A 20,641-nucleotide genomic window follows, 5' to 3' on the forward strand; every position below is an offset into this window, starting at 1 on the left:
ACCACTACTTTAATAGATAATATATTTTCCAGTAAGGTAGAAGTTAAAATAGTCGGCGATCTCCTGATCGGTATCATAAGTGGTCACCTTCCAGTTATTGCTTATCTTGCTTTGCTTTATCTAGACATGAGAGTAAATTAATAACATGCAAAGTTATAAGACAATTAACGTGTTGAATCTGTAGTCCAACCTGTCATATACACTTTAAAACAGTAAAAATAATGCACAAAGCCTTAAGGATATCCTTGTTGCTTGGTCATGGTTTCAAAATGTTCAATATAAAAAAATCGTAAATCTTAAAGCTACTGTATGTTGAGGATATTTTTAGTATTTTGAAAAATAGCAGTACATTTGATACAATGTGAGAGACCCTGGGCTAAATGGGCAGTGGTACCTGAATCCAGAGCAGGTCTTGGATGGCTCACAGTCCCTCTGCTCCTCCAGGACATCTGGACACTCCTGACCGCCATTTGAGGGCTGCTGGATGAGCACTCTCCTGCGACTCTGCTTACTGCTCACCACATTGTCCGCTGAAAACAGACACATGAAACAACATTCAAAAACAACCTTTAAATATAGACCCCTTAAAACATTCTGTCATCAGAATGTTTAAAATTCAGGACTGGAGACAATTGGAGGAAAAAAGTGAAATGCTTTAAGTGCGCATCGCATGTGTGTGCATGTGTGAGGATGCGTTCCCCTCGATGCTCGCTGCTGCAGAGAGCAGCAGGTGAGAGGAGACGCAAGAAGGAGGAGACAGGAGAGCCCTGACCAGCGTCAGGTGGGAGTTTTATCCAAGCCCCCAGGGCTGATGATGAACTAACTTTATGAATTTAATTCAATTTCATAATATTTTTTTTATTTAAGCACTTTAGGAAAAAACAGAAAAGCATTTGAGCATTTTTGCGGCGGGAATCCTGCGTTTTGAGCATCGAACGCAGCGAGTCGGGGGAGTTTGAGCGTTGGGCGCTTTGGACACGCCACCAAAGCAGCCAGATTTTGGAATCTGCGGTTAAATGTCTCCAGGCGCAACCCGAGTCACGGCGGCGTGCACACACACATGTCTTTGTGTCAGAGCCCAACCTGTCAACAAGACTGGATAAACGCACTGAACGACCAGTCCATTAGACACGGAGACAGAGGTCCACACTAGTGCGAGTGACAGTGTCACTATGAGTAGTTTTTTTTTTTTTAATGCCTCTTCTTCATAAGTTTACACGGGGCAAAGCGAAGGGCCCCACCGCTGCCGGCACTGGAGCGAAAAGAGGCCGCTCAGTGCGAGCCAAGAGTGCAGCCACGGAAGGCACGAGCTCAAAGGAGGAGAGAGAGAGAGGGAGAGGGGGGGAAGAGAGAGGAGGAGACGAGTAATTCCAGAGCGCAATCTTACCTGTAAAAGGTTTTTTATTGTTCACAAATCTGGAAAATTACTTTCTCAAAGTTTCAAGCCCCTCCCCCGAGCGTTACCATGGAGCTCATCTCACTAATAAATAATTAAAAGAGCTAAAATTAGGGGCCAATAAGCATAAATATATATTATTTAATCCTTTTGTGGCCAATGGATATATATATATATATATATATATATATATAATATATATATATATATATATATATATATATATATATATATGCATATACCAAGGTGATGCGGTGTCCCCACTGCTGTTCTGCATAGGTCTGAACCCCCTCAGCCAAATAATAAACAAGACTGGCTATGGCTACAGACTCAGGAATGGAGCTACAATCAGTCACCTCCTCTACATGGATGACATCAAGCTGTATGCAAGAGCGAGCGGGACATTGACTCCCTGATCCACACAGGATCAACAGCTCAGATATCGGAATGTCATTCGGACTAGAGAAGTGTGGTCGGATGGTGACTAAGAGAGGGAAGGTAGTCCACATAGAGGGGGTCTCACTCCCAGAATGAACAATAGCAGACATTGAGGACAGTTACAAGTACCTGGGAATCCTACAGGCAAATGGCAACCTCGAAGAGGTAACAAGGAAAGCGGCTACGGCCAAATACCTACAACGAGTAAGGAAAGTCCTCAGAAGCCAGCTCAGTGGCAAGAACAAGTCCCGGGCAATAAACAGCTACGCCCTGCCAGTGATCCGATACCCTGCAGGAATAATCAGTTGGCCAAAGGAGGAGATACAGACCACAGATGTTAAGACACGAAAGCTCCTGACCATGCATGGAGGGTTCCATCCCAAATCCAGCACCCTGAGAATTGTGATGTAAAAATGTAATGTCTTTGCCTGATGCCATAAAACTTAGGTCAACATATGTGAACATCCAGGTCCCACTTATTGTGGCTCTGCATGCAGACGTCCCTGTGAAAACAGACAGCTGTGGATCCAAGGATGTCTCGCATGCGGTAGAACATTGAGTGTGTTTTTCTGCAATATGTTTAGACTGGTTTTGTGCATACGTGGCACCTGTTATGCCTTAATAAGCTGATTGCTCTGGTCAGACCAGGGAGGGACAGAAAGGCAAATGTCAGGGAGAGCTTTTTGGCTGTGCACGGCTGAAATAAAGAACCACCTTTGAACGAGACAACTTGGTTATATTTCGCCTCATTTTCTCTGTCATTTGTTACAGTATAGTTTTTCCACAACAGACTGTACACCAGCCATAAGGAAGGAAGCCGAGGACTAGTGAGCGTGAGAGCCACTATCCAGGACGAAACGTCCAAGATCCATAAGTACATCAAGGACTAGGCTCCTACAGATGACGTGCTCAGTGAATGTCTCAGACAATGGGGAACAGAAGATGATGAGGTGTTTGAGGGACCATCATGGGAGGACAAGCCTCTACATGGGATGTACCACCGGAACAACGGATGTGGCTGAAATCACAAAATCCTACCAATGGATAGAAAGAGCCGGTCTGAAGGACAGCACAGAGGCCCTGATCATGGCACCACAGGAGCAGGCCTTGAACACTAGATCAATAGAGGCCCAGATCTACCACACTAGATTAGACCCAAGGTGTAGGCTGTGCAAAGGGAGCCCTGAGACCATCCCGCACATAACTGAAGGGTGCAAGATTCTGGCAGGGACAGCATACATGGAGCGCCATAACCAGGTGGCTGGCATAGAGTACAGAAACATATGTGCAGAGTACGGGCTGGAGACCCCAAGAACAAGGTGGGAAACACCACCAAAGGTGGTGGAGAATGACCAAGCCAAGGTCCTCCAGATACAGACAGACAGAATGGTAATGGCGAACCAACCGGACATAGTGGTGGTCGACAAGGTGCAGAGGAAAGCCGTGGTGGTGGACATTGCAGTACCACGGGATGGTAACTTCCGGAAAAAGGAACATGAGAAACTAGAGAAACACCAAGGCCTTAGAGAGGAGCTGGAGAAGGCCTGGAGCGTGAAGGTATCAGTGGTGCCCGTAGTGATCGGAGCACTTGGGGCAGTGACCCCCAAACTGGAGGAATGGCTTGAACAGATCCCATCGGAAATCTCGGTCCAGAAAAGCGCAGTGCTAGGAACAGCAAAGATACTACGTAGAACCCTCAAGCTCCCAGGCCTCTGGTAGAGGACCCGGGCATGAAGGGGGAGAAATAGAGACCACCCGCGGAGGGTGAAAAAGAGTATTTTCTATTTTTTATTTTTTTTTCATTCCTCTCTCAGGAATATTTGCAAGCTTAAACATAAAAAAATACAATAGAAATGTTTCCTTTCTTTTTGCTGATAATGATAATCGCAAATAATTGTAAAATTTGTGATAGTTCTTCTCATGATAATCGTGACTCTAAAATTAATATCGCGACATCCCTAATAATAAAACAAATAAAAGTCACCTGAAAGCTAATAAAACAAGGAAATATGACGAAGTTTATGTAGCACTCTGTGACTAACGTGGGAAACAAGGAAAGACCGGTGTGTCTACTATGTCTTAAAATGTTGGCAGCGGACCGCATGAAGCCAAATAAATTACACGGAGATTAGGGGGGCGTAAAGTGTTTTCTTCTTCCTAGGGAGGGCTTAACAGAAAATAATTGAGAAGCACTGCCGTAATGGGAGCGGCAGCAGTCAGTTTACACTGTGCAGGGTATACCATACACCTATGTCAAAAGGCCACATTCTTGTGCTATTCTTATCTTGATGGGAGATAGCAACTGTGGTTGACGGCTCAAGGAAGACGGGTTGGGGAGAAACTGTTGAATACATGTCTAGGTGTAATCATTTTCAGAAATCTTGGTACATTCGTTTATGACCTGTCTCCTTGCGTATAAAACATTCTAGACTCTACATCAGTGCTTCAGATCATCTCCCAGCAGTACAACTTTGACAGAGATAACGTTGAAGTGGCGTATCTGAAGACGCTGACGAAAGAGAATGTCATGAACTTCTACAGACATTCTAGACATTCATAAAACATTCTAGACTCTACATCAGTGCTTCTGTCTTCCTTCTTATTTAAGATTTATCTAACAGATGTCTTTCAAAAAAATTTCACAGGGTCTTCACTCAAAATTAGAGTTGACTTACGAGCATATTCGACCTTGTACACTACTCGATTTTTGCGATTTTACAGCCCCCTGGACGATTTTTGTCTTTCGGCTAAGGCCTAATAACTGAAACCTTTTTTTCTTCATTATTTCTCCCTTATAAGGACTTGAGTTAGAGTCACCTGACTTTTTCACCTTGTGCCCCGTCACAAATGAACTATATGCATTTTTTTTTCAGTTGTTCACGACAAATCGATTGTCTTTTATGAATTTAAAAAAAAAACTGATTTGGAGAGGGTGCTAGAGAGCCATTTTATTAGATAGCCACTTCATTTGTATATGTTTGCGTTCCGCTTGGACATCTTCACAAACTTGATTTTTTAAGAAACATAGATTATTTTGAAATGTTCCAAAGATTTTGCTTAAAATTTATGATGACCAAAGGCATATCAGCTTCAAATGTATAACATGTCATTGATCATGGGTCTTGTGGCCAAATTTTAAGTGTTTTCAATTAAAACTATAGGAGAACAGGCCAACAGTACGATGAGGTTCACTTTTGTCAGCGCTGTGTTTGATCTAATACAGGTGACTTCCTGCATGATTTAGGGCGTGCTCATCTAACTAACTAAATCCATCTGAGATCTGCCTAACCCTTAGGCACATTGTTAATATCCACATGCATTTATTTTTGGGCTTGTGCATGGCTTTATAATAGCTTTTTTCAGACGGAGAAGTGCAGCTACGATGGACCACCCAAGTGCAGCCAAAGCGTTGCTTTCGGCTCTAACTTCCTGGTTAACAAAACATACAATACTTTATTATTAGCTGCTGACTATGTGCAACGGTCACATTCTGGCACAAAGTGATGCTTGTACAAGATTCTGCAATCTCCTTAAATATGTTTTGCATGTCAATGATTTGACCCTTCTTAAACTTACTTTTCCATGACTATGGGATTTGTCTTTCCACATGGTTGTTTCAGAAATCAGAATCCACTCACTGCGTCAGTTGTTGTTAAATAGCTTGTTGCAGTTGAAAGATCATCCCCAATGCAACAATTATCCAGTAGGAGGCCCAGGTTGCAACTTTTGTTGGGGTAAGGCAGTGTATGTAGAGTGTAAATGGTGTAAAGTACCTGTGTTGCAGTAGTTGGGACAGGGCGTCCAGTCACTGAAGGGGCTGACGATACAGTCTCTCTTACAGGACAACTGACAGGAGCGCATGGTGCTGGGGCGAGGGGCATCGGGACACCTGTAAGACAGAGAGACATATAACAGTCACAAACAATTCAACTTGCGTCTTAGTTACTTATTTAAAACAAGGATAGTGCAGAGCAGTGATGTGCGGACAGGGCAATCAAGGCAAGCAGTGATTGACTAGTAAAATCTAAAATTACCGTATGTAACAACTAAATAAATTGCTTTGAAATATATCCAAATAAGCCTGTTTTCCGCGCACTTCTACTGCTAAAGTAGCAGTATGGCCCAGTGGCCTCAACAAGCCACTGGGCCATACAGCGCAGGTATGGCCCATACTTCCCACAGTCTGTCGCCGTGTTTAGAGGCCCGTTCATGCTCCGCTCTCCAACATAAGCTTTGAGAACCAGAGCGGAAAGCAGCTTCTTTTGGTTGTCTGCAAATGCGCTCTGAGGACAACACAGCCTCAAACCCAGCTATGTGGGAATCTTGAATTGTTTTGCCCTAACTGAGGATGTGCAGAGGAGAAGCAAAGCAACAGGAAGTTTGAACAGACTGAGAAAAAAAAGGCTTTGTTTGTAGCTAAGTCTCTGTTCTCATTTCTGATGATTAGACCATCCATCCATCCATCTTCTTCTGCTTATCCGGGGCCGGGTCGCGGTGACAGCAGTCTAAGCAAGGACTCCCAGACTTCCTACTCCCCAGACACTTCACCCAACTCCTCCAGGGTATCCCGAGGCGTTCCCAGGACAGCCGAGAGACATAGTCCCTCCAGCGTGTCCTGGGTCTTCCATGGGGCCTCGAAACACCTCCCTAGGGAGGCGCTTAGGAGGCATCCGAAACAGATGCCCGAGCACCTCAGCTGGCTCCTCTCGACGTGGAGGAGCAGCAGCTCAGCTCTACGCCGAGCTCCTCCCGTGTGACTAAGCACCTCACCCTATCTCTAAGGGAGCGCCCAGCCACCTGGCAGAGGAAAGTAATTTCGACCGCTTGTATCCGCGATCTTGTCCTTTCGGTCATTACCCAAAGCTCATGACCATAGGTAACGTAGATTGACCGGTAAATCGAGAGCTTTGCCTTTTGACTCAGCTCCTTCTTTACCACAACAGTCCGATGCAGCAACTGCATCACTGCAGCCGCTGCACCGATCCGCCTGTCAATCTCATGTTCCATCCTTCCCTCACTCGTGAACAAGACCCCAAGATACTTGAACTCTTCCACTTGGGGCAAGGACTCCCCACCCACAACCCTTTTTTAGAATAAATATAGTTCAATAGGGTGAACTCCAACACATGGTGGCTAAGACGTGGGGCTATAAGCAAGCCCACACCGGCCCGACGCCTCTCCCCGCGGGCAACACCAGACAAGGGGAGCGTCCAGGCCCTCTCGAGGAGATGGGTTCCAGAGCCCAAACCGTGCGTGGAGGTGAGGCTGACTATATCTAGTCAATACCGCTCAACCTCCCGCACAAGCTCAGGCTCTTTCCCCCCCAGCGAGGGGACGTTTCATGTTAGTGAAAGGCCCAGAGTTAGTCTCTGCATCCGGAAATCTGGTCGTCGAGGCCCCTGCCGTCGACTGCCGCCCAGATCACACTGCACCGGCCCCCTATGGATCCTCCTGCGGGTGGTGGGCCCATGGGAGGACGGCCCCACGTCGCTCGTTCGGGCTGTGCCCGGCCCCGTGGCCACCAGGCGCTCATCCACCCCAGGCCTGGCTCCAGGATGGGGCCCCGGTAACGCCAATCCGGGCGACGTAACTGGCCTTGATATTGAGCTCATCTTCTGAACCGCTCTTGGTCTGATCTGTCACCTAGGACCTGTTTGCCTTGGGAGACCCTACCAGTGGCTTAAATCCCCCGACAACATAGCTCCTGGGATCATTCGGGCGCTCAAACCCCTCCACCCCTCTGTGATCCGATTGACTTTGATAGCATTATGTATGTAAGCATCTATAAACACCTAAATGGTAAATGGTCACATTTATATAGCGCTTTTCTATCGTCAAGGCACTCAAAGCGCTTTACATCAAGGAATCAGTCACCCATTCACACACCAGATGTGCGCAGACACTGGGGGCGAGTTGGGTTAAGTGTCTTGCCCAAGGACACAACAGCAGTATTCACATGAGGCAGCTGTGATCGCACCGCCAACCTGCGGGCCAGTGGATCTGACCGCTCTGACCGAGCGGGGAGTCGAACTGCCAACCTTTGGATCAGAAGACAACCACATTACCACCACTACTCTACCAATTGTTTTTTTTTGTTGGGTTTGCTTAAAAATATCCCAGGTTCCTTATCTTTGATGAGAATAATATGCTTATAGCATATTGGCAGAAGTAAATTATTTTTGGTCTCATTCTACTCTCTAGACCCTGCTGCATCTATAGATTTCAATGGCTCCATCTTTGGCCAATCAAAAATATTTCTATTGCCACTTCCCATCTGTTAGTCATCTCTATGACAAGTGTAAAGTGTATTTTTCTATTTTGCCGAAAACCTTGAAAAATTACTCTCTAGCATAAATAATTTATGTTATGAGTCCGAACTCCTCCAGTTACTGTATTCAGACAATCTGCCCCAGTTTCATATTGCAGGCAAACAAAGGCCAAAAGGCTAAGGCTAAAATACAACACTAAAACAAATAAAACAGCAACAGCCATTTTGAACTGATCCTTTTATTTTTCTACTCGAGTTCTCCTTCTTGTATATAATATTCCAGAACACTCATCCATGTCCAGACAATGGCTCACACAAACTTGCTGGAATCATCAAGAAGACTACCAAATTGTATTAGTTCATGATCGTCTAAATGCAATAGCTCAACAACAAACCTCTACTTGATTACAAAACATTTAGAAGATTAGATGTTTATGGGTCATACATCATGAAGATGGTTCTTCATACTCTAATTACAGTTGGTGATTCCATGTTTTTGCCAGCTCAGCGTTTTAGGTGGGCTTCAGTCATCCTTCACTCCATACATAAAAATGATCTGCATGTTACTACATTTTCATCCCATCCCTCCTCTGGACTTTAATACACTCAGATGAATTTGGAAAATTACTCTGGATCTCGGCTATAGTTCAATAATTAAATGTAAGCAACAAAGTATGGTTTTGTTTTGTACTATTAATCTTTCAAGTAAGGAGACATATTCTGCATTATTAGGACCCGAGCACTGTGCCCTAGGGAAAACAAAAAATAAAGTAGTAAACAATGTTGAATATGCGGTGTAACTTTGAGTGAACCCAGAGAAAAAAAGAATGAAAGACAGCCCAGTAGCACCTCCTCAAAAATCGATTGACATGAATGCAATGGGAGCCCGAAGGACGAAGATCGGACTTATTAAATTGAATTGAAACTGAAAATGGCAAAAATTGAATAGTAAACAAGGATGAATATACCTGTAGAACTCAGTGAGCTTAATATTTGAGTGAAGACCCCATGAAAAAAATATTGAAAGACAGCTCAGTTGCGCCACCTCAAAAATGTATTACATGGGAACTATTACAGCCCCGAGAACTTGCAAACTCGCAGAGTATTCAAATACTTCCTTTCCTCACTGTATTTACAACAAATATTAGTCAGAGATGGTTATAGTGAATATGCAGATATAAAGAGGTATGTCTTGATTTGTGATTTGAAAATGTCCAAAGAGTCTCGTACCGGATACAGTTTAAAATTCTAGTTCTGACATTTAGAACTTTAAATGGTCAGGTCCCATCATACATCAGCGATCTGATAAAGCCGTACGCTCCCTCTCCCTTTATCGTTTTATTCTGTGTTTTGTGAAGCACTTTGTGACTTCTGTCTGTGAAAGGTGCTATACAAATAAAATGTACTTACTACTTACTTACTAAAGAGGCCAGCTGACGCAGATGAATTAGTAGATTGTTCCAAAGTTTCGGGGCGGAGTGACTGAATGTTTTAACTGAGCGGGCTAAGGAAATGAGCAGATGAAGAATGGAGAGAATGGGAGATGGTGTACAGATAGAGCAGGTCACACAAGTATGTGGAGGTTCTTAAATGTCAAAAGGAGGACTTTGAAATGGATTCTGTGGGTTATTGTAGACAGTGGAGTTAGATGAGAACCGGTGTGATGTGTTTGGTAAAATATGCCTGTGTGATGATCCAAGCAGCTGAGTGATGGACATGCTGAAGTCGCTGGATAAGTTCTACAGGGAGGCCAGATAGGAGAGCGTTGAATTAATCCAGATTTGATGTGACAAATGTATGAACAAGGAAGGACCTGGGTGGAGTGTCGGGTGAGAGAGGCAGAGTTGGCAGATATTGCGTGAGTGAAAAAAGCCTGTGCGATTGGTTTTATTGATGTGAGCCATGACGCAGTGTTTTGGCCACCTGGAATTACATCAAAGTTTCCAGCCTCATTCCTCATCAGTTCAGAGAACAGAGGACCATCACTGGCCTTGGAAGAGGACGCTGGCGCATGGTCCCGAAAAGAGAATATGTTGTGGTGAGCTGTCTTGTTCAAATTGTGAAGACTAGGTTTTTTTTTTTGTAAATTTTATTGAAAAAAAAAATAAAATGAGGTGAAACTTAAAACATTTTAAATACTAAAAGATGGAGCTGGGACTATTTGAAGTAGTACTCTGCACCAGTAAATTTGAGCCAAAACTAGCACCTTTAATTTCTTTAAATTAAAAGGTCTTTCTTTAGAGAAATTCTTTACACATTTTAAAACTACTATTCAGACAAAATTACTCCGCTCGACACAAAAGCCACTGTGCCGGTGTCCAAGCGCAGCCGCATAGCAGGAAGAGCCTGGCAAGCCTACCCAGACTAAAAGCTTTGGTCAAGTTTTGTCTGGGTAAATCTAGGGAGACGTCGACGAGAGAGCGCTGTTAAAGATACATACGCTCTGCACAGACTTATGCAGAGGTGAAGACGCGTGTGGACGTTTGGGGACGTTCTAAAATGGGACAAGTGATGGGCCCATCCCGGAGACATCTGTTATGAAGACAATGTCAAGTAAAGGGTTAGGTGCCAATTTGGTCCAAAAAATTCGGATTTCCATCTGGAGGATCACTAATCGTGAGTCAAATTGCAATACTAAAAGCAAAATTGGGGAAAAATAAGGAGATATTTAAAAACAAAAAGTGTCAACTGAGGTTGTGAGAGACATGAAGAGGCATTAGAAATGGATCAAATTATGGGAGACTGATGCTGAAACATGTGAGAGGAAGAGATTGTGTAAACAAATGGCTCCTGCCAGTGTGTGCGCAAAAGAGAGAGTGAGAGAACTCCCGCTTACTCAAACATTGTGCTCAACACACACGCTGACACACGCAAAGGGGCACAGGCACCCAGCGTGCATGCACATGCACCCGCACCACTAAGCAAACGGACACCTTTAAATGAACAATTTAGTGTGTTAGTGCCTCCTCTCCACGCAGATCTGACCTGCCTTTCTGCGGTGCGGCAGGACCCAGACCTTGACTCGTGCCCGGCCCGTCAGTTTAACATGCCACAACTCGAGACTGAGGACATGGTCGAAGTCGTAACTCACATCAGACCAGACCGCCGTCCACCACCCGTGACGCAACCAAAACCAGCAGTGGTGACACAAACCCTGCGAAGCGCTGTACCACCAGACCAGCTGCTCATGTGTCCCATGGTCGAAGTGGCGGGACCTCTCCTTTAACATGCTCTGATGGGCAATCACTAATTTCTCTTTTCTGACTCAACCTTCTTTGACAAGATCTGTGTAGTTTGGGCATTTGTCTCATCTCCACCTCAGATGGATTAATCTTGACTACATTCTAAGAATTAAATTGTGATTCAAATTTATTTATGGAGCTTATTGATGACAAATCTGATTGTCAATGGAAATTAACCTATAACTCCATGATTGAATTGATTTCTTTAGCTTAGGAAAATGTAAAGTAAACTGATGACACTGTCTTTTAAAGCTGCAGGAAAGCTGCAAATCATTCTTTCTTTGTTCACAGAACTAGAAAACCATAATGATATACAATGGTCTGATTCCAATTTTCCAAATTAATGTACAGACTACATTAATTTGGACAAATCAGTTCTCTGCTGTACCCATGTTACTCACGGACTCCTGAAAAGAAAATATTTTGGGATGTCAAAAATCTTAAACCTTCAAACATTTTCCGGCTTGCAGAATTAATTCTGTTTGTAAGTACTCTCACCTGTACCTCCCACCCACATTCTGCCACTGCCTCTAATCATGGAAACAGCTGATGCCACAATGGGAAGTATCGATTATACTAGATTTTTGTGCATTTTATCCTGAGATTTAAAAAAAAAAAAGAATCTGATCATGGTCAGAGAAGATGAGGATGGAGAAAAGCAGATCCACCAACGGCAGCTGAGGTGCAAACACTGGAGATCAAAGCGCTGGTTGAGTGAACCTGAATTCAGGTTTACTCGTTGTTGACCGAGTAAATCCTTATAAAACCCTACAAAATGGGGTTTTATAATGATCATAAGAGGGGAATTGTAATGGAAAATGTCAGTTAATTTACTTGTTTTGATCTTAAGTAAATAAGTTACGCAGGATGTTTGATTGTTTAAAGATGGTCAGCTTAGTAACCTTTGTCCTGCGCCTTAGTCAGTTGACACTTGCCTAGGTGAAGGATAGAGGCTCCTGCCATAAAGATGCTATCCATGTATGTGGAGGATTAGGAGGGTGCCTTTGTGGCGGGGCTTGTGGACATCCTTGAGTGAGCGGCCTGATAACCCACGACCCAAGCACGAAACACAGGCCTCTACCAATCATTACATTCTGATATCATGTTCTGACTGTTGTGCTTTTTAAGCTGGACTTTGTTTGAGAGTCATTCAGTTGGACCAGGGAGGAAGATATGACTTTACTATGGAAAGTATTTTTGGCTGTGCACAGCTAAAATAAAGATCCACATTTGACAAGACAACTTGGTTCTATTCAGCCTTATTTCTCTGTCACCGTTCACAGTGTTTTCCACAACAGTATCGAAAAGTATTGATTTTCATGTAAACATATGAAAATATTTAAAACAGTATTACAACAAAGGTAATAATTTTTACGCTTGCAGAATTAAATAATTTGCAGATCATTGTATAGTCAAAAGACATCATGTGGTCGTTGAAAAGATAGTTAGTCTGTTTAAGAAGGGTCAAATCATTGGTACGCATCAGCCCAGAAAACATCTAAGGAAATTGCAGAAACTACAAAAATTGGGTTAAGAACTGCCGGACGCAATATTTAAAAGTGGATGGATAGTGGGGAACCATCGTCTTTCAGGAACAAATGTGGTCGAAAAACAATCCTGAATGATCATGATTGGCGATAATTTAATCAATTGGTCAAATCAAACTCAGGGTATGTTCAATAGTGGAAGTGAGAGTATTTCCACATGCACAATGAAAGGGAACTTAAGACATTGGGACTGAACAGCTGTGTAGCCGTAAGAAAGCCACTAATCAGTGTGGCTAGCCGGTAAAGGCTTCCGTTTGCTAGAGAGCATAACAATTGGACTCTGGAGAAATGGAAGAAGGTTATGTGGTGTGATGAGTCCAAATTTATCCTGTTCCAGAGTGATGGGTGAATCAGGGTAAGAAGAGAGGTGAAGTGATGAAGAAGTGATGCACCCATCATGTCTAGTGCCTACTGTACAAGCCCATGGGGGCAGTTGCTATGATCTGGAGTTGCTGCAGTTGTTCAGGTCTAGGTTCAGCAACATTTGTACCCAAAGAATGATATCTGAATTTACTGAATGACCAGGTTATTCCGTCATCATCGATTACACTGATTTGATTGCAGCATACATTTGCTGTATCAATAAGCTTCTGAAAAAATTAAAGATTTATTTCCATCCAGTTTTGCATTGTTTTTAACCAACTAATCTTACTGTATATTGATAATGGTAGAGGATGACCACTGCACAAAGCCTTCTCCAGCTCATCCCAAAGATTCAAAATAGGGTTCAGATCTGTAGTAGATTAGCTTATTTTTTCCTTCGGGTGTTTTCTCTGGTTGATGCTAATGATTTGACCATTCTCCATGTCCAAAGTATTTATCTTTCCACATGGTTGTTTCAGAAATGAGAAGCAACTCACTGTATCAGTTGGGTTTAATTACCGTGTTGCTGCTTAAAGATCATCACTCATGCAGCAATTAACCAGTAGGAGGCTCATAACTACTGTATTAGCTTAGTTGGGACAACTTTTTGTAATAAGAGTGTGTGCGACCTTTTTTTTTGGCCAGGCAGTGTATAATAAAACAGTAAATAGTTTACTCCTTCAAATATGACTTTGAGGCTTTGACATCACGTAAACATGGCTGATGATATATAGATTATTCAAGAGGATTGATTCCCTCCAAACATTTGTAGTTTGATGTACATTTTAGATGTACATACACTTGCCCACTCTTCATCCGTCAAAACAATGTTACCTTCTTTTTCCCCATCTATTTTTTATTTAGTTGCAGTTCCTTCAGTATAAAGTACAAAAATGGCTGAGGGATGACAGAGAGAGACTGTGTTCAAGCTGAATCAGAAGAGACGGAAATCTGCAGAGATGAGAGATGCGATCCGTCGTGCTAATAAACAAAAGCATGTGTAGCAGCGGAGCTGTTGCGTGCTCACACTCGAGGTTTGATGTTGGGCGGCCTCTTAGAAAGAACAGGAGGGTGAGTGTGAGCATGCACATTTTTATCGGTGAAAAAATCTATTATTCCTTTAATTTCTTGGCTATAACAACTCCTTATTTGTAAAGTCCTGTTTCTCTCAGTCAAATGATTATTTCAGCATATCAGAGCTTTTCATGTGATTTTCTTTTAAATATTTCTTTTAAATACTTTAAATCTCAAATTGGGCTGATTTTGATCATAAGCACACCAGCTTCATATTTTAACATCGTTGTTTAGATTATGTTTTGATTAGTTCTTTCCAGGTTGTAAGCACAGATTTTACACAAGGATTTCCCACTTCCTCCAGATGACTCAAGCATTTATCATCTGCCAGTAAGGCCCCTGGCACAACATTACTCTCAGTTTTTTTCCCATTGATCTTCATATTCTGGACCACACCAGTACAACAATGCTCTGATTTGAGCTGGAATAATGTAATTTTTCAGACAAAGTAAACCCCAACCTCCTTTTTCTTTTGATAATTGTAGAGTTTTGAGTCGGATACAGGGATTTTTGCCTTGTCATATAAATCATCAAACAGCCGGAGTCTTTTTTTATATATAAAAAAGGGGGATATTTTTTCTCAAATTGTTGATAGTTCTTTATGGAGGACTACACCTAAATGTCTCAGAGATTACGTTTGCCATTTAAATTGATGGTCTTTCTAAGGGTCAAATGCCCGGTCAAATGGAGTCACCAGAATGAGATAATTTCAGTTTTTTGTACTGGTACATTTCATTTGTATCCAGATTTTTTGAATGCATCACATTGGGTATGGAAATTTCTGGTTTGGTCAAGTATATTAGAACATTGTCTGCGTAGCAAGCAATTTATGTTCCATCACATCAATTGTAACATCATGAATTGTTTTTAATATTTTGGGCCAATGGTTCCAAGTACTAAGCACAGCCCTGTCTCAACCATCTTTCCAGAGTCAGAGGGCCTGCTGGGTGACTGTTTATTTTAATCATTTGTGTTGGACCATCGTAAAGATCCCCAATACTTGTTATTATTAAGTAGTCTACTTGAAATTAGTTTAACACTTTAAAAATATAAATGAGGGAATCAAAAGCTTTATCAGTGTTCAAACTAATCATTAAAAAAAATTTCAGCTGTTTTTGTATATGATTATTTCATTATGTGTAAGGATTATCTTGCATTTGTCATCTATAAATAAATCCTGTCTGATGATTGTGAATTGAATTCGGTTTGCAATCAGATCTACAACTTTAGCATAGAATGTGAGGTATCTTTTTTCTCATCTTTGTTAGTATCTTCGGCCGCTTAATTAGACTCAATATGCCATTAACATTCAAATATGCTATTCATGATTTTTCAGATGCCATTGTATTAGTTATGTTGAAATCATTCTTGTAAATATGCTTTTGTTACACAGCTCTTTCATCAAACACAACAAAATGCAAAAAAAAAAAAAATCTATGTAAAAAAGGCCCTCCGGTACGGTTGACGCATTTTCACCTGGGTATTTAGAAACTGAAGTTTGAACTCACTCGCCCATATTGGGCAAATACGCACATTGAAAGGGAAAAAAGAAGAGACTGTCAGTTCAGCACGTCCACAAATAATAATTCCACCTCTGCTGTAGTGAATCTTTTTATTTTCCATCCACGCTGCGCCTCAGCGTCCACTCTCAGACGTGATTTCACTTTTTTGAGCACTCTCACAGAGTATTCATTGTAGAAAGACAATGGCCTGGTCCAGTCCACTGAAGTTATGGAATTTCAGTATAATACATCTTGGGCGATGGTTTGGGGCTGGCTTGGGAGCCGGGGCGCGATACCAAGCTTTATTTTCCCAGCTTTTGTTAGAGGTACCAAGTCTCCTTACCTTCAACAAGTGTAATATTTGACCAAAATTTTACTAGTAACAATTAAAAGTAAAAAAGTACTATTTCTTAAACATTATTAGATAAATCAGTAAATGTAACTGTAAATTCAGCTTGGTTGTGATGTGATTGGTTGATAGCGAGAAGTGCGGGATTTATCATTTAGGTCAGGGCTGTGAGCAGAGAAACCAGGCTGAGTCTCCGGTGGTGTGATGAAGATGTGATAGGAAGCACACTGCAGACCCAATGGAACAAAGGCAGAAGGTTATTTTGGATACAAGAACAAGTAGATAATTCCGACACGGGATGTTCAATACCCTCAGCGCAGGATGGTACTTTCATATTAATATTCATGTAGCTCCCAATAGTGAAGAGAAGAAGAGTTGCAACTTCTTTGTACAATTTGGTAAATTACGTTCATATAGGGGGAAGCACGTATCTACAGAAACTTAATTTAAAAAACAAATATTACACAGAGATCAATTCAAGGATCCAGCTTGCAACTTGCACGTTTTAATTTCTCATTTAGTTCTGATCTGTAAACATCTCAAATATTTTATAGAAATATAAAATGTGTCAATAGTTTGTGGATAGTTTTCAAACACATTGAACAGGAAGCTCAGTATAAAAACACCCCTCTTCCACTTCTTCTTTCTCTGCTACTACTACTTCTGCCTCTGGTGTGGCTGTTGTTGACAAATCCTCATCCTCCTGTCCTCAGGACTGTCTGCAAAGAAGAGATACATCCCCATAATAAAACACACCTCAATTACAGCTTAACATACAGAGAACGTGACGCCGGGGGCAAAGGAAAGACTCATTTGTTATTGCTATTTTTAATGGATGTGAAGCGGGTGTTGGAGTTTAGTCTATAACAGACTGCGAGAGGCGAGGATCGTTCTCAAGGACTTTATTTGATGACAACACGGAAAAACAGGCAAAACAGTAGCATGTTGTTCGTCTTGCAGCTGAAATCCAACTTTTCACAAGATTAAACTGCATTTTATATAGCTGTTGCTTGGGTCTGATAAAATGACATGACAATAGCATGACGTCAGCTTTAAGATTGTTTAGACCAGTCTTTAAAATTGTTTGTACCAGTCCACAGATTATCAGAAAGTACACAGAAAGTTCATCGTGACCCATATGCAGTAAGATCATCGTGACCCATGATAAACAGGACACAGAAATATAATATAAATGCATGACGATAATTTGATCAATATCCACAGCGGGTTATAAAGATAGATGCCGTGGCGGGGCTCCTGTGGGTCAGAGAACGCCAAAAACATGCATGGTACTGTACATGTGGCCCAGTGACTAGGTTTGTGCTTAGTGCACTAAATTACAAAGTTAGGTCTTTTTGTGGTAGCCAACTATAGGATACTATACGTTACATATAATTTGAACCAAATGTTATGTAATGACATTAATTTTACAGTATTCAGTTTTTAATTATTTTTAACATTTAGATGGGGGTGTTGTTATCATGTCTTTGTCCATAACTTACTTGGTTTTACAACACATGTCCCAAATACCTCTTTGCTCCCGACTGTGTGCAAACCCCATAAGGGTTAGATAAACCTGTAATAATAATATTTATGTGGAAAAAAGGCTTATTGTTATATCCTTTATTACACTCTGACCTGTGTTTTTACCTGTAGCTCCTAATCTGTCTGGGTTTGCTTGGCTTGGTTTTCCTCACAGAGCTGTCGTCACAAAAGTTTGTTTTCTTGTTGTTAACTCCACATTAGCACCACTTTTAGCACAGCTCTAACGCCCACAAAATCATCTCCTTTTTTTCTTCCATGTGTTTCCCAAAGCTTCACGTCTTTTTGCCAGGGACATTGTAGGTCTCCTCGCAAAAAAAAACTAGTAGGTTTCAGTATATCCTGGTTATTTCCGACTATGCTATGCTTTTCCCTGTGGCATAGCCGCTTCGTACAATCATGGCGCCCGCGGTTATGCATGCCCTCATTCAACATTTTCTCTTGAGTTAGCTTCCCAGATGAAATCCTGACAGACCAGAAAACAAACTTTACCTGCAGACTCATGAAACTTATCCATTAACAGCTGGGTATCTCCACCACCCGAACAACGCCGTGTCACCCTCAGATGGATGGATTGGTCGAGCGATTTAACCAGATGTTGAAGAAGATGCTGCAAAAGTTTGTGGCCAATACGGAGACTGGGACCAGTAGCTGCTATTCTGTCTATTTGCATACCGTGAGGTACCCCAGGCGTCGATCCTCAAGCTGCAAGTTGTTGGCCAAGTGGCAAGGCATTACACCATTGTCCGGAAGATAGGTCTGGTGACCTATCAAGTGCATTATCCAGACAAGAGGAAAAGCAAGCAAACCTATTATGTTAACTTGCTCAAGGAATGGAAAGACTGTAACACCGCACCTCCGCTGTCGTCCCTCTTGGTGAAGAGAGTGGACCCTGACGAGGAGGAGTTAGAGCCTGTGGGTCTTCCTAAATCTGCAGAGCCTATGGTGGCCCAACTCATGCCAGAGCAGGCCACTCAGCTGTTCCAGGTATTTGAGGATGTCCCATCCCTTTTCCAAGCCAAGCCTGGGAAGACAACCATGGGAGAGCATATGACCCGGCTGAAATATGGACGCCCCATCTGCCAACGGTCCTACAGGGTTCCCCAGCACCTTTTTGAGAAACTACAGGGAGAAGTGGAAGAGATGCTGTGTTTGGGAGTCATAGAGACATCTAATTCAGAGTGGTGCAGCCCGGTGGTGATTGTCCTGAAGAAGGATGGATCCCTCAGGATCTGTATGGACTGGTCGGAGTTTGATGCATACCCCATGCCACGTATTGATGAGCATCTTCACTGACCTTGAATCCCTTTAAATGCAAATGAGCCAAGGAGGAAACCCAGTGCTTGGGATACCGCCTCGGTCGAGGTTAAGTGCGTCCCCAAGTAGATAAAATGGAGGCAATTTGAAACTGTCCAAGACCTCGGACCAAAAAAGAAGTGCAGACCTTTTTGGGTTTATTGGGGTGGTACCGTTGCTTTGTCCCACAGTTTGCCTCCATTGCTGCAACACTCACTGCGTTGGCAGTGAAGGACCAGAAAAATCTCCGTTGCCTGGACTGAAGCCTGTGAGACCGCCTTTCAGATACTGAAGGCTTGCTTGGGTTCCTCTCCTGTCTTGAAAAGTCCAGACTTCCTGCTCCAAGTGGATGCCTCAGCTGTAGGTCTTGTAGCTGTCCTCGCTCAAGGAGACCCTAGGGATGAGCAGCCAATGCTCCATTTGATCCACAACATGCTACCAAGGGAGACTCAGTACTCCACAGTGAGAAAAGAGAGACTGCCAATAAAGTGGGCAGTGGAGAGTCTTCGATACAACCTCTTGGAGAGAGAGTTCGACCTGGAAACGGACCGCAGAGGGCTGACTTGGATTAATACCATGAGGGACCAAAACAGCCACCTTACCCGCTGAAACATTTCCCTGCAATATTTCCAATGCAAAGCACGCCATCGAGCTGCCGCCCATCGCCAGCCTCCTAGAGGAGGTAGGTAATGTAATGGAGCTGCCGAGTCAACCTGACTGTCACTGAGGGCCTGTCACTGAGGACACCGCACGCTCTCGTATATTTGTTGTGCTGAGCCTACGCACACCATGTGTTTTTCTAACCAAGTGAATGTTAAACCGGCCGGAAAATGCGCCAAACAGGCACAATTACCTTTCACTCTCCCCATGTTGATCCGCCAAGTTATATTTCTCCAATTCGGTGGGACCCAGGGTTCAGACTTGGTCTTGCCAAGAGCCTACTCCTCTTTCCTTTCACTTCCGCATATGTAGCTCCCGCTGATTGGCCAAACAGATGCGAAGGAATGGGGCGCATTATATTGTAAGTACAATAAGTAAGTATTAATTTGTATTTTTTTTCTTTTAGTATGTGTGTCCATTCATTGGAGGAATGGCTGAGTAAAATTGTGAATAATCTGGGAAATATTTTTTATGTAATACTCTGGGGGAAATTGTGTTCTTTTCGTTATTGTATTTTGTTTGGATTATGTAGTGCCCATGAGAGGGGCATAATCGTATAAAAGCGGGTCATTTTAGCTGCCAGGGAGTCTGTGTGTGGTTGCAGAGTGGGCAACACCTGTGCAGCAGAGAAAAACCTGAAGACTGGAGTTTGTGACGTCAACCTGTAAATATGGTTTTTTTCTTTAGCCCAGGGTTTTTTCAATTTTCGGTACAAAATAAAACTACCAAAACGGAATTTTCAACTCAGGAGAGAGCCCACTTCTGTGGCTCTACAGCTGCCTCCCCTCATTTATGGATCAAAAGTCAAGTTTACAAGTTTTCAAGCAGAAATGAGCAGCACATCTGTTTTTGGTCCTCAACTCCTCCAGATTTTAGGACCTGGTTTAGTCTTGGTTTAGTCCGGACAGACTGGGAAAAAGTCCACTAACATATGTTCAAATCCCCGAGGGTGAAAGCGAGCTCT

General features: G+C 42.7%; 1 protein-coding gene across 1 annotated transcript in view; it reads right to left on the bottom strand.

Annotated features, from left to right (window-relative positions):
- Window positions 1-20,641, bottom strand: part of thsd7ab (thrombospondin, type I, domain containing 7Ab) — a 488,245-nt gene that overhangs the window by 205,565 nt on the left and 262,039 nt on the right. Inside the window, exons 10-11 of the mRNA XM_072460164.1 lie at window positions 5,608-5,723; window positions 395-530 (exon numbers count right to left, since the gene is read on the bottom strand). Coding sequence (XP_072316265.1) covers window positions 395-530; window positions 5,608-5,723 — 252 coding nt within the window. The remainder of the gene's footprint in view (window positions 1-394; window positions 531-5,607; window positions 5,724-20,641) is intronic.

This window comes from Eucyclogobius newberryi, unplaced genomic scaffold, assembly GCF_026437365.1.
Source record: "Eucyclogobius newberryi isolate DKJ021-1_F unplaced genomic scaffold, fEucNew1.0.hap1 SCAF_3, whole genome shotgun sequence".
Lineage (NCBI taxonomy): Eukaryota > Metazoa > Chordata > Actinopteri > Gobiiformes > Gobiidae > Eucyclogobius > Eucyclogobius newberryi.